This window comes from Gopherus flavomarginatus, chromosome 11, assembly GCF_025201925.1.
Source record: "Gopherus flavomarginatus isolate rGopFla2 chromosome 11, rGopFla2.mat.asm, whole genome shotgun sequence".
Lineage (NCBI taxonomy): Eukaryota > Metazoa > Chordata > Testudines > Testudinidae > Gopherus > Gopherus flavomarginatus.
This window is the reverse complement of record NC_066627.1, coordinates 15,057,182-15,071,042: the sequence shown is the minus strand read 5'-3', so window position 1 is coordinate 15,071,042 and position 13,861 is coordinate 15,057,182. Positions and strand designations below refer to the sequence as shown.

At 42.9% G+C, this 13,861-nt stretch overlaps 1 protein-coding gene across 1 annotated transcript; it reads right to left on the bottom strand.

Annotated features, from left to right (window-relative positions):
- Positions 1–11,394: 11,394 nt before the first annotated feature.
- Positions 11,395–12,438, bottom strand: LOC127030860 (olfactory receptor 4Q3-like). The gene has a single exon (XM_050917571.1). It carries the CDS (start codon positions 12,325–12,327, stop codon positions 11,395–11,397), a length of 933 nt encoding a protein of 310 aa, XP_050773528.1. The 5' UTR covers positions 12,328–12,438.
- Between the last annotated feature and the right edge of the window lie 1,423 nt (positions 12,439–13,861).

Sequence of the window (13,861 nt, the reverse complement as noted above, 5' to 3'; positions counted from 1 at the left end):
AAGTGTTTTAATACCTACATGCTTACTGGGATTGTCTTTAAAATTGCTGAACCTCAAAAGTCCCAATGTAGAGTTAGCAGTCAAAATGTGGGGTTGTTAGAGCAAAGGGTTCCTGAGATGACATGAGATAAATAAGACTGGGACTTTTCAGCTTGGAAAAGAGACTACCAAGGTGGGATATGATAGAGGTCTATAAAATCATGACAGGTGTGGAGAAAGTAAGTAAGGAAATGTTATTTACTCCTTCTTATAACACAAGAACTAGGGGTCATCACATGAAATGAATAGGCATCAGGTATAAAACAAACAAAAGGAAGTATTCTTCACACAATGAACAGCCAACCTGTGGAACTCTTTGCCAGAGGATGTTGTGAAGGCCAAGACTATAATCACAGAATTCAGAAAAGAGCTAGATAAATTCATGGAGGATAGATCCATCAATGGCTATTGGACAGGATGTGCACAGATGGTGTTGCTATTCTCTGTTCACCAGAAGCTGGGAATGAGCAACAAAGGATGGATCACTTGGTGATTATCTGTTCTGTTCATTACCTCTGAAATATCATTGGCCACTGTCGGAAGACAGAATACTGGGTTAGATGGACCTTTGGTCTTACCCAGTATGGCTGTTCTTATGAGATAAAAGTCCCTGAAAAGTCATGAGATGGAATATTTTTTTATTCTTCCAATATTTGTTCCTACACCTGGTGATCAAATCTTTGATATACTAACTTTGTATTTCCTGGTTTTCAGAGTTTTAAGTTTAGCCACTTTCCATATTCTGGAAGGGCAAGAGGCAACATTGAGAAACCTTAACTGTGTGTTAATGAAGTTTTTGGCATTTAGTAAATAAAGCTGGGGGAAAAGAGCTATGAGTAAATAAATAGAGCCACACCGTAGGCTGGTGTAAAATGGTGTCACTGTATTGCAATCCAGGGCCACCCAGAGGATTCAGGGGACCTTGGGCAAAGCAATTTCGGGGGCCCCTTCCATACAAAGAATTGCAATACTATATTCTCATGGAAGCCCCTGCGGGGCCCGGGCAAATTGCTCCACTTACTCCCCCCCACAGGCAGCCCTGGGAAAAATAAACCTTCCACATCTCGGCACAAATCCAGTTTGGAGAAACTTCTTTACAAGATATCACTGGTTCTCAGCATCAGCTAGTGCTAAAAAGCACTAAAGCTCATTAAAAGGGTTGGACAAATATTTTCTGTAAAAAACGTTTTTGGATCGAAAACTAGGGGTTTTTAAAAAGCAGAAAAAAATCACGGACAATGTCTGTTTTCCTTCAAAATTTGTTGTGGTTATTTTAATTGAAAAGCTGAAATTAGACTGCCAAAACGTGAAGATGGTTTGAGGTTTCAGAAGTATGTGGCCAAATATTTTCTGTTTGCTGTGTTTGATTGTTTAAAGAAACAATCAAAAATTCTGCTTAAAAAAATCCAAAAGTTTTGAACCACTTCAGTTGTGACCAAACATCTGAGCCCATCCAGTCAGAGATTTTTCCAGGTTTCTGATAGTCTGCTGGCTTCCTTGACTCATATCTGTCTCCGTAACTTTGGGGTCATTTAGCTTAGAACATAAGAACAGCCATACTGGGTCAAACCAAAGGTCCATCCAGCCCAATATCCTGTCTACCGACAGTAGACAAAGGCAAGTGCCCCAGAGGGAATGAACCTAACAGGTAAAGATCAAGTGATCTGTCCCCTGCCATCCATCTCCAACCTCTGACAGAGGCTAGGGACACCATTCCTTACCCATCCTGGCTAATAGCAATTAATGGACTTAATCTCTGTGCATTTATCTGTTTCCTAGAGACTAGCTCCACGGGGTCCCTCACAAACTGGAGACAGTTACTGTGGGTTTGTCTTTACTATAGCTTATGTACATACTCCACGAACTGAGCATTTGAGCTTGTTCCAGAATCTGGGATGAGCCTATGTTGAGAAAACTGACATGCTCAAAATAGCACATGCATGTGAATGGACACAGGGTGCTAAAATTAAATTAACCCGGGGTTCTTAAACTGGAGATCAGGACCCATCAGGGAGTCACAAGGTTATTACTGGGAGTCGCGAGCTGTTAGCCTCCACCTCAAACCCTGCTTTGCCTCCAGCATTTATAATAGTGTTAAATATATAAAAAAGTGTTTTCAATTTATAGGGAGGGGTCACAATCAGAGATTTGCTATGTAAAATGTCACCAGGACAAAAGTTTGAGAACCATTGAATTAACCCTTCTGACGCCTCAGGAAATGCAGGGAAGGGAGGGGAGCTCTCCATTGGTAGGGTTGGGAACGAGGTAGGTGGTGTAGGATATTGCTCTTATGTGATCTCTCCCCCAGTAGCTAATTTTAAATGAAGCTACCCTTCCCTGATGTGAATCTTGCTATGGCACTGAAATTAAATATAGACTATAATTTGGTATTTGAGAAGCAAAAGGGATGGCAGCCCTAATGGAAATGGTAACAGCTTGGATCTTCTGCAAACCTCAAACTGCTGAATGAGCTTTAGGGTAGGGAAGGCTGTGCATCCCAAACAGCCTGGGCCTGCCCTCTATGTGACCCCCACCCACTTCTTGCCCCTCAACTGCCTGGCTCCCTCAGAATCCCCAATCCATCCTGCTCTTTGCCCCCTCATCGTCCCCCAGAGATTCCCCCCACAACCACCATCTGGGACCTCACCCCTGCTCCTAGTCCTCTGACTGCCACGACCCCTATCCACCCCTCCAAGTCCTGACAGATCCCCAGAAAGCCCATGATCCAAACCCCTGTTCTCTGTCCTCTGACCACCCCCCCCCAACCTCTGCCCCCTCCCTGTCCCCTGACTGTCCCCGGGACTCATTGCCCTTTATCCAACCCCCCTGGCCCTGGCCTCTTACCCCCGGTTTCCCCTTCACCCGGAGCCTCAGCGTGTCCTATTCAGGAGCATCCCTGAACAGCAGTGCAGTGCTAACTCTAACCCTAACCAATTGGAGCTCACAGCCCCACCCTCTTACCACACTGCTTCAAGTGGGGCAGAGCTCAGGCCCCACCAGAGCCATGCTGCACCGCTGTTCATGGATGCTCCTGGATATGATGCGCTGACTGAGGCTCTGGGAGAGGGGCGGAGGCAGGGTTGAGCCGAGACCGGGGCGGGAGCCTCACCCATTCTCTTGGGGGCCCTTGTGGAGCCCGGAGCCTGGGGCAAATTTCCCCACTTGTTTCCCCCCACCAGGTGGCCCTGGGTTTTACTCATCCCTTCATAGTATGTTGGGGAAATGAGGTCAGCAATGACTCAGCAGATGACTTAATAGGCGACTAACATCCATTAAGTTTGACTCCAATGCCTCACTTTACATTTTGGAAGCTTTGTGCTGAAGAAACTGGTGGGGTTGAGTTATTCATTTGGGGGCATTTTGTTGTTTCTTCCCCTGCCCCCACATGTATATATTTTAATATAAACACTGATTTCTGTCTGTGTGACAAGAAACAGGGGAGGGGTGAGGAGAAAGCACTTTAACATCTATGCCCCAATTTCCTATTTCCCCCAAATTCCTGTCTCTGACCATAGCATAATCTCACTCCTCACCCCCCCTATGGAGTACAAAATGTGTGGGGCTGTAGATGTTCATTTCAGGCATATTTGGTCCTACTGAGAAGGAGGAGGTGGGAATGGGGACACAGGCAAGGCTCTGTGGTTTCAGAGCTGGGAATAGAACACTGGGAAACAGACTCTGCCTGCCTGTAGAGCTATGGATATGCTTGCTTGGAACTAACCCCAATAAACATTGCATTGCCTGCACTTCGGACTTCTGGTCTTCTGCTTTCTGTCTGAGTGACAAGAACCAGAGGAAGGATGAAGGGAAAGCCCCCTAAGTCTCCTATCTTCCCTCAGTTCACAAATCATACTGGGACTTAGGTGTCTGGCCACACGGAGTGAGTCAGCAGTGGACATGCTCAGACCAAACAAAATTAATTAATTTATTACTGAAATAATTCAACAATCATAAAGTTTCCAGGGTGTTTTCAGTACAAAGTACATGAGATATATGCTACTAAACTTTCACAGCAATGTCTCATGAGTCTAGAATAATCTCACAAGATCAGAGTCATGGATGGAATGGTGCCTCTCTTGTGGATGTGGTGGCTGGGAATATTTTAAGCCCTTAGATTGAGTGAGTGGGATTATTGTAATAAATCAATGTCTTTGGTGAGTAGGAATGGCCAGGTACACTGCCATAATGGATGGAAATCTCTTTGGTTGGTATCTATGCTAAATGGGAATGCACCAGGCTTGGGGCTGAGGTAACTGAAGAAAAAGTCAAGTTCCCTCCATCCCTACTCTGAATCCTGGTGCTCAATCAGTTGCCAATAATTTAGGGAGGCTTTTTATTTTGGCAACACATTGTTGCATTCACAGAAAGAAATGGCTCCCTCTTCATGGCTATTTCCTACTCCTTCCCATGGCTTTCTTGAAGGTGGCTTGCACATCCTTGTTCCTGAGGCTGTAGATCATTGGGTTCAGCATGAGTGTGACCAAGGTGTAAAACACAGACATCACTTTCCCAGTGTCCATGGAGTAGCTGGAGGAGGAGTGGAGGTAGGTGAAGAAACCTGGGCCATAAAACAGCAGGACAGTGAGGAGGTGGGAAGCACAAGTTGAGAAGGTTTTGCATCTGGCCTAGGTTGAGCGGATTTTCATAATAGTGGATAGTATGTAAGCATATGATGTGGAAATCAACAGGAAGCAACTTCCACCTACTACTCCACTGAGCAGAAAAACCAACACCTCATTAAAATAGGTGTCCATGCAGGCCAATTTGATCAAAGAAGGGATCTCACAGAATAAGTGGTTGATTTCACTGGGACCACAGAAAGGTAGCCTGGCTATGAAGAACCTATGTAACATTGAGTAGACAAAACCACCTATCCATATAGCAATGGCATAGCACATACAAGTCCTGTGGTTCATGATGGTTGCATAGTGCAAAGGCTGGCATATTGCCATGTAGCGGTCATACGCCATCAGGGCAGAAGAAAAGATTCAGATCCAGAAAGGAGATGAGAAAATACTGCTGGACCATTCAACTGGAGAAGGAAAGAGATTTAATCTTTGCAACCAATGTCACTAGCATATTGGGGAGAGTGACAGAAGAGTATGAGATGTCTAAGAGAGACGAGTTTACTAGAAAAAAGTACATAGGAGTATGGGGAGTGGTATCCGCCCAGATAGCCAAGCAAATGGAGAGGTTGCCAGCCAAGGTCAGCAGGTAGATAATCAGGAAGCACATGAAGAGTAACAGCTGCATTTCTGGGAAGCTCGAGAGGCCCAGGAGTCTGAATTCTGTCACTGTGCTTTGATTGTCCATGTTTGTCACTTTACCTGTATGCAGAAACAAATAAGGTGAATATACTCAGTTGAAAACAACATGTGGATAATACAAGACGGTGGAACAGAAAAAGAGTATATGTATGCTAAACATACGCTCCACTATCTCTTCATTTTCAGACCACATTCTGTAGTTCAGGGAACATTTCTGTCTATCAAGCTCTTTCGAACATAAGTAAGCCTTAAGCACTAATGTTTATTATTAATTATTATTCTTATTACTTCCAGATATATTCCCATGTAACAACCTAAATAATAACTTGATGCTCATTATTTATTCTGGCTGCACAGTCCTAATTTACATCAATCCATCATGGAAATTCAGCATCTATCCAAAGTTTATATTCTATGTTTCAATTTTTTTCCATCTTAATTACAGATTCTTTTAAAATAAAGGTTTTAAGTTTCTGTTAGAATGGTAACTTCTTATCAGGGCTGGTGGAAATTTTTCTGCCCAAAAAAATGTACAAGCACATGCTGGAATCCATCTTGATTCAGGAGATAAAGTGCATGCCTAAAGTTAAGCAAATGTTTAAGTGTCTTCCTCAGTATGGATGGATGAATTCCTGATTCCCCGGGCAACCTGGGCAGCAGTGACCCTGAGATGATTGAGTTCAGGATGCTCACAAAAGGAAGAAAGGAGAATAGCAAAATAGGGACCCTGGACTTCAGAAAAGCAGACTTTGACTCCCTTAGGGAACTGTTGGGCAGGATCCCCTGAGTGGCTAATATAAGGGGAAAAGGAGTCCAGGAAAGCTGGCTGTATTTTTAAGAAGCCTCATTGAAGGTGCAGGAACAATATGACAGATGTTTTCAAAAAAGCTGAAGTACTCAGTGCTTTTTTTGCCTTGCTCTTCACTGACAAGGTCAGCTTAGACACAGTTGTCCTGGGCAACACAGGATGGAGAGGAAGTGAGCAGCCCTCAGTAGTGAAAGAACAGGTTAAGGACTATTTAGAAAAGCTGGACATATACAAGTTCCTGGGTTCAGAACTAATGCATCTGAGAGTGCTGAGGGAATTGGCTGATGTGATTGCAGAGCCATTATCTTTGAAAACTCATGGTGATTGGGGGAGGTCCTAGACAATTGGAAAAAGGCAAATATCATGCCCATATTTAAAAAAGGAAAGAAGGAGAACCCAGGAAACTACAGCTTCACCTCAGTCCATGGACCAGATCCTCATGGAAACCATCTTGAAGCACTTGGTGGAGAGGAAGATGATCACGAACAGTCAACATGGATTCACCAAGAGCAAGTCATGCCTGACCAACCTGATTGCCTTCTATGATGAGATAGCTGGCTCTATGGATATGAGGAAAGAAGTGGACGTGATATATCTTGACTTTAGCAAAGCTTTCGATACAGTCTCCTACAATATTCTTGCCAGCAAGTTAAAAAAGAATGGATTGGATGAATGGACTATGAGATAGATAGAAAACTAGTTAGATTGTCAGGCTCAACGAGTAGTAATGAATGGCTTGATATCTAGTTGGCAGCCGGTATCAAGCGGAGTGCCCCAGGGGTTGGTCCTGGGGCCAGTTTTGTTCAACATCTTTATTAATTATCTGGTTGATGGGATGGATTGCAGCCTCAGAAAGTTCGCAGATGACACTAAGGTGGGTAAAGAGGTAGATAAGCTGGAGGGTAGGGATAGGGTCCAGAGTGACCTAGACAAATTGGAGGATTAGGCCAAAAGAAATCTGATAAGGTTCAAAGAGGACAAGTGCAGACTCCTGCACTTAGAATGGAAGAATCCCATGCACTGCTACAGACTGGGGACCGACTGGCTAAGCAGCAGTTCTGCAGAAAAGGACTTGGGGATGTGCCCTTGTTGCCCAGAAGGCTAACGGCATATTGGGCTGCATTAGTAGGAGCATTGCCAGCAGATCGAGGGAAGTAATTATGCCTCTCTCTTCAGCAGAGGTGAGGTCACGTCTGGAACATTGCATCCAGTTTTGCGCCCCCCACTTCACAAGAGAAGTGGACAAATTGGAGTAAGTTCACCAGAGGGCAACAAAAATGATTAGAGGATTGGGACACATAACTTACGAGGAAAGGCTGAGGGAACCAATCTTGTTTAGTCTGCAGAAGAGAAAAGTGAGGGAGGATTTGATATCAGCCTTCAACTACCTGAAGGGGGGTTCCAAAGTGGATGGAGCTCAGCTGTTCTCAGTGGTGGCAGATGACAAACATGGAACAATGGTCTCAAGCTGCAGTAGGAGAGGTCGGTTGGATATTAGGAAACACTATTTCACTAGGAGGGTGGTGAAGCTTTGTTATGGGTTACCTAGGGATGTGTTGGAATCTTCATCCTTTGAAGTTTTTAAGGCCTGACTTGACAAAACCCTGCCTGGGATGATTTACTTGGTGTTGGTGCTGCTTTGAGCAGGAGGTTCAACTAGATGACACCCTGAGGTCTTTTCCAACCCTAATCTTCTATGATTCCTTTAGTTCCCTTTGAAAATTTCTCAGCATTGGTACCTCACTTTGCCATCTGTACAATGGGATTTACCATGTCACACCTTGCAGAAATAAATCTAAACATTAATTGAAATTCTAAAGCAAAACTTGTTTTGTCTTTGAAATTCAAATTTTAATCCCTTCCTATGTGAAAATTGTTTCCATCTTACTTTTGAGAAAGAGAGATTTATTTCTTCTTTGTTCCTTTAAAAAATTTTTTTTAATCCTTTCACATGCACAGAATATTTTTAATTACACTGAAAATGTAAAAAATGGAAAATCACACCATAAAGACAAATAAATGAATTAACAAAACTCTTTCAAATTATGCATTTCCTCACAATGTTTTCTATTTTTTGATAAGCTCTAGTTAATTCATAAAATATTTTAAATATGTTCAGATAAATCAATGGGAAAATCAAACATATTTTTCAGAGTTTGTAAAGCAAAGCACCTATATGTCTTTGCATGACTGGGTTCTTAAATACATATTCTCTGCAAAATTATAAACTGCACTTGTACTCCTTCTTCAAATCTATTATTTTTCATCCCACGCTGTACTTTTTTGTCAATGAAACTATAAATGAAATAATATCTACTATCTGTTCTTTTCACTGAGAAAGGATAGACATTGTTCTGCACCTAGGTGTTTTCATGCTGAGTGTCACGTATTCCGATATTAAACAAATTGTTTCTTTCTGACATGCACTTACCTACCTGCTCCATTCATCATGCGCTTTCCATGAGGCAGCAGATCTCCAGAAGAAAACAGACCTTGAAAAATTCAGTTTCTGAAAACCTTCTGCTGGTTGTCCATTCTCTCAAGTCTTGGAGATGTTCTAATTGGTCTCCTCATCTTTCTGATGATACATATTGCTGCAGGATACTTGTTCTGCTTAATCTGCAAAAAGTTGATCCAAGGAGCATTTATAAATTATAGACCCACAGATGTAAGTGATGGTTTAGACCACCTTGAGTGTCTTGCCCATTCTCTTGACTCAGTAGAAGGATTGTTTCCTACAGAATCCTCATGTGCTTTCTCCTATCTAATTTTAAATGGCAACAACCTTGATCATGTAACTTTCTAAGGTTTCCCAGTGGACATTGTTAAAAAGTTAGTGGTATTCACCATCAAGGCCTTGAGCTTTCTTTTCATTGACGTCAACAGTATATCTTCCAGTGCTTTGAATCTGAGAAGGAACACACCTGGGGTTGTGGTTAAAGTGCTGGAGTGAAGCTCTGAAAACCTTACCTCAAATTCTATCCATCTAAAGCAGATCCTCTTTGTGTCTTTGAACAAGTCACTTAGGCAGATTTGTAAAGGTATTTAGGCATCTAGTGTGATTTCAAAAGTAACTAGGTGCCAAACACCCATTGGAACCAATGAGTTTTAGGCACCTGGATGCTATTGAAAATCCCTCCAAGTACCCAAATACCTTCTGTGCCTTGGTTTACCCATCTTTAAAATGGAGACAATCATCTTTCCTTCTTTTCTTATTTATTTGGACTGGTATTTTTTAAGGACTCTAAGGGAGTTAAGCACTCAGCTCTTTTTACAGTTATATGCTCTATCTTAACCACAAGTAATAAGCTCAGTGAAGGAATTTCTTGGTGAAAATCTCTAGTTTGTGCTTTGAAGTTGGTCAGAAGTAGAGGATTTTAACGATTCCTTCTGAACCCCAAAATGTATGCATCCACAAAATCTAATTTATTTTCAATAGCAGTTGGGCACTTAACTGCCCTAAGAGTCTTTGATAAATCTTAGATTAGAAGGTTTTTGGAGTATATAAAATATGTATATACAATGACTAGGAAAATGGACTCCTGACCTCATTTGGGACTTTTAAGTGTATATAATAAAGAATAAATGTTTCTTTCACTAGATGTTTATTTCTCTGTCAGCAGATCTATATCTGTGCCAACAGATGGTGGCTACATTCTTCTTGCTATCTGGGGAAATTTTCTTAGGCTAAAGTTTCCAGACATGAAGATCTACAGTTAAGCATCCAGGTGCTTAAGTGACTCACAACATGACTCAGTCACCTAAATCCTTGTTTTAGCATTCACTGCAACTCAAAACTCTGGTCAAAAACTTGGTGCCTATGTTTTCAGGGTCAAATTTCCCTAGGCATCTCTGTTTCTGCCACTGGGTATGGGCAGTCCTGGCTCACTCTAGGAGTTCAGACACTTAACTCCCACATAAGCCCCATTATGATAGGTGAACTGTCATAAGATAGGCAGGCAAAGACCTATTTAGTGTGCAGGACCTGATCCAATAGGCATGCTCAGCATAAAGTATTAAATAAAGCTTTCATTTTAACAGCATCCATTGTTCCCTTTCCCTTTAGCTGAAGAGAGTTTATAGAAGAAGAAAAACCTTCATAAGGAGAAACCAAAATAATAACTTCTGAAGCCATATGAAAAATGTTGTATTTATCTTCCTGAAGAATATGTTTTCCAGTTCTTCCCAAAAGCTTTCTTCTCCTTTGAGAGCTCTGGAGTCTTGAATTCATTTGAGAAATTTCACATACAACTCCAGGGAACTCTTTCCCACCATTTTCCAACAATGCACTGCAACTGGGTCCCAGCTGAAGGGAACCTGCAGAGTTGCGAAAACCGGCACAAGGAGCTGAATGCTGCATGAAAGGATGTGCATGGATCATCCTGAAAATCTTTATCACAAATTCCCCTGTTCGCCAACAACTTAAACGCAACTGCCCAAACCTACTTTATGAAATAAACTTGAAGCATTAAGGGATCACGTATGACTCCATGATTCTAACCTTGTCCAAATCTTTCTCACCATTACTCCATGACCCTTCATCTCCTTCCTAAAAACAAACCAAAACCAACTAGGGCACTGAGCCCACATGAAAAATTCCTCACTGATCCCATTATTACATGTGACATTTTGCACCAACCCTCGTGAAAATCATTCCCACCATTTCCTTCCACCACCAACCTTAGCACGACACCAAAAACACTGAGAGAATCCAAAAGCCACATACATTTTTCCATTGCTCCAGATGTAACAAGAAAACTTTTTCACAAATCCTGCTGAAAAAGATATAATTTCCCACCCAGTCACCTTCGAGACTCACTGAGAAGACACTGAAATAGAAATGGTGAAATATATATATACACAGAGAGAGAAAGAGAGAGAGAGCTATACCTATCTCATAGGACTGGAAGGGACCCTGGAGAGTCATCGAGTCCAACTCTCTGCATTCACTAGCAGGACCAAGTACTGATTTTTGCCCCAGATCCCTAAGTGGCCCTCTCAAGAGTTGAACTCACAACCCTGGGTTTAGCAGGCCAATGCTCAAACCAAAATGTGCAAGTATCCCAGTGTCACATGACAAATTTGCCAGAAATCCTCATTAAAAATATGTCATCGTTCCCCCTGACACCTGCCTAAGAAGAAACCAAACACATTCATAAAACGGTATGATTTTTTTCACATGGGTCCCTATGCCAAGTGCAAAATTTTACACTGCTCATTATAAAATAAATAAATAAATGGATAACTAAATCACTCTTCCTCTCTGCTCCCACTTGACTTCTATGTCCAACAAGAGAGCCAAAGCCTAGTCCTCAGTCGCTTCATGGCTTCCTTGACCTCTCGGTTCCTCAGGGTATAGATAATGGGGTTCAGCACTGGCGTGATGATGGTGTAGAAGACGGAGGCCATCTTGTCCATCTGCAAGCTGGAGAAAGGCAGGAGGTAGATGAAAATGCAGGGCACAAAGATGAGGCTCACCACCATCAGGTGGGCACTACAGGTGGACAAAGCCTTCCTGCCGCCCCCATCACCAAACCGTCCTCTGAGGGTCACTAAGATGACACCGTATGACCCCAGCAAGACCAGGAAGCAGACTAGTGAGATCAGGCCACTGCTGGACATTATGAGTATCTCCATCACGTAGGTGTCACTGCAGGCTAGCTTGACCACTTGGGGTACATCGCAGTAGAAATTGTCCAGCTTGCTGGGCCCACAAAATGGCAGCCATGCCACCAACACCAGCTGGATGGAAGAATGGAGCACGCCTCCAGCCCAGCAGGTTGCCAAGAGGCCCAGGCAGCAGTGGTGGTGTATGGTCTCAGCATAGCTCAGTGGGTGGCAAATGGCCACATAGCGGTCGTAGGCCATGAGTGTGAGGAGGAACATCTCAGAGCCACCCAGAAAGTGAAGGAAGAAAATCTGGGCCATGCAGCCCCCATAGGAGATGGTGCTGCCCTGGCTCAGCAAGTCGCTGAGCATCTTGGGAGCAGCCACAGAGCCGAGGGCCATGTCGATGAGTGAGAGGTTGGCCAGGAAGAAGTACATGGGGGACTGGAGGAGGTTGGGGTCCATCCGCACAGTCACCACAATGAGGAGGTTGCCCAGCAGGCTGGCGGTGTAGCAGGCTGAGACGAGGACAAAGAGGAGAAGCTGGAGAGGGCGGGAGTGGGACAGGCCCAGGAGGGTGAACTGTGAGACCACTGAACCATTCATCAGCTCAACGCCTGGAAAAGAGATGAAATAATGAGATTGGGAGGCAGCACATTGGAGGGAATCCACAAGCTCTGGCTTTCATTCTTGCCCCTGCTCTTACCCATCAAACCCCACCCCTCACCCAGAACTGTGATAGAACCCAGGAGTCATGATCCTCCCCTGATCTTTATTTAAAAAATGGTTCAATTCCACCACAGCCCTTGGTTCAATGGTTAACTGCTCTCGCTTTTAAAATTTTGCACTTTATTTCCACTTTAAATGTGTCTAGCGTCAACTTCCAGCCATTGAGTCATGTTACACTTTTCTCTGATCAATTGAAAAGCTCAAATATTTGTTCCCCAGACCAGTTCTTATAGAATATGATCAAGTCACCTCATAACTTTCTCTTTGTTAAGCTAAATAGACTGACCTCTTCGAGTCTCTCACTCTAAGACAGGTTTTCCAATCCTTTAATCATTCTTGTGGCTCTTCTCTGACCCTTCTCTAACTTGACAACATTCTCCTTGAATTGTGGGCACCAGAGCTGGACACAATTATCCATCCCTACCAAATACAGAAGTAAAATAAGCACTCTATTTCTACTTGAGAGTCCCCTGGTTAGTCTTTTTGGCCACAGTATCACACTGGAAGCCCATTTTTGGCTGATTATCCATCATGGCTCCCAAATATTTTTGAGAGTCACTGCTTCCCGGGATGGAGTCTCCCATCCTGTAAATATGGCCTACTTTCTTTGTTCCTAGATGTATACATTTACATTTAGCTGAATTAAAACACATTGTGCTTGTTTGTGCCCAGTTTACTAAATGATCCAGATGACTGAATTTGTGACCTGTCCCCTTCAGTATTTATCACTCCCCCAATCTTTATCAATGATGATTTTATGTTCTCTTCCAGGTTATTGATGAAAATGTTAAAAGTGTAGGGCCAAGATTGACCTCTGAGGGACCACCCCCTGGAAATACACCCTCACTATGATGATTCCCTGCTTACAATTACATTTTGAGCCAGTTTTTAAACCATTTCATGTGTGTCAGGTTCATTTGTATTCTTCTGGTTTAATCAAAACATTGTACGGTAGCAAATCCAGAAGTCCATGTCTATTACATCAACATTATTACCTGTATCAACCAAACTTGTAATCTCATCAAAAATATATTAAGTTAGCTTGACAGGATCTACTTTCTATAAGCCAATGTTGGTTGGCTTTAATTATATTATCCTCCTTTAATTCTTTATTAATCAAGGCCCATATCAGCTGGCCCACTATTTTGCCTGGGATTGATGTCCAGATTGATAAACCTAGATTTCCCCTGGCTGTCCCATTTACTCTTTTTAAATATTGTCACAACGTTACCTGTCTTTCAGTTTGGAGCTTCGCCACTGCTAAAAAGTTATTGGAACAGGGGGGCTGCCTCCTGGGTTTCTCCAAGGCAGCCTGAGTGCTATAAACGCTAGAATATAGAGTCATTCCTAAGCTTGTTCTTTGGTCCAATAACTCTGTAATTATTTAGCCAGAGTGGAACAACTTCAACAG

Bases quoted from the DNA above. Each gene is read 5' to 3' on its own strand.
- LOC127030860 (XM_050917571.1), bottom strand. From the start codon at position 12,327: ATGAATGGTTCAGTGGTCTCACAGTTCACCCTCCTGGGCCTGTCCCAC.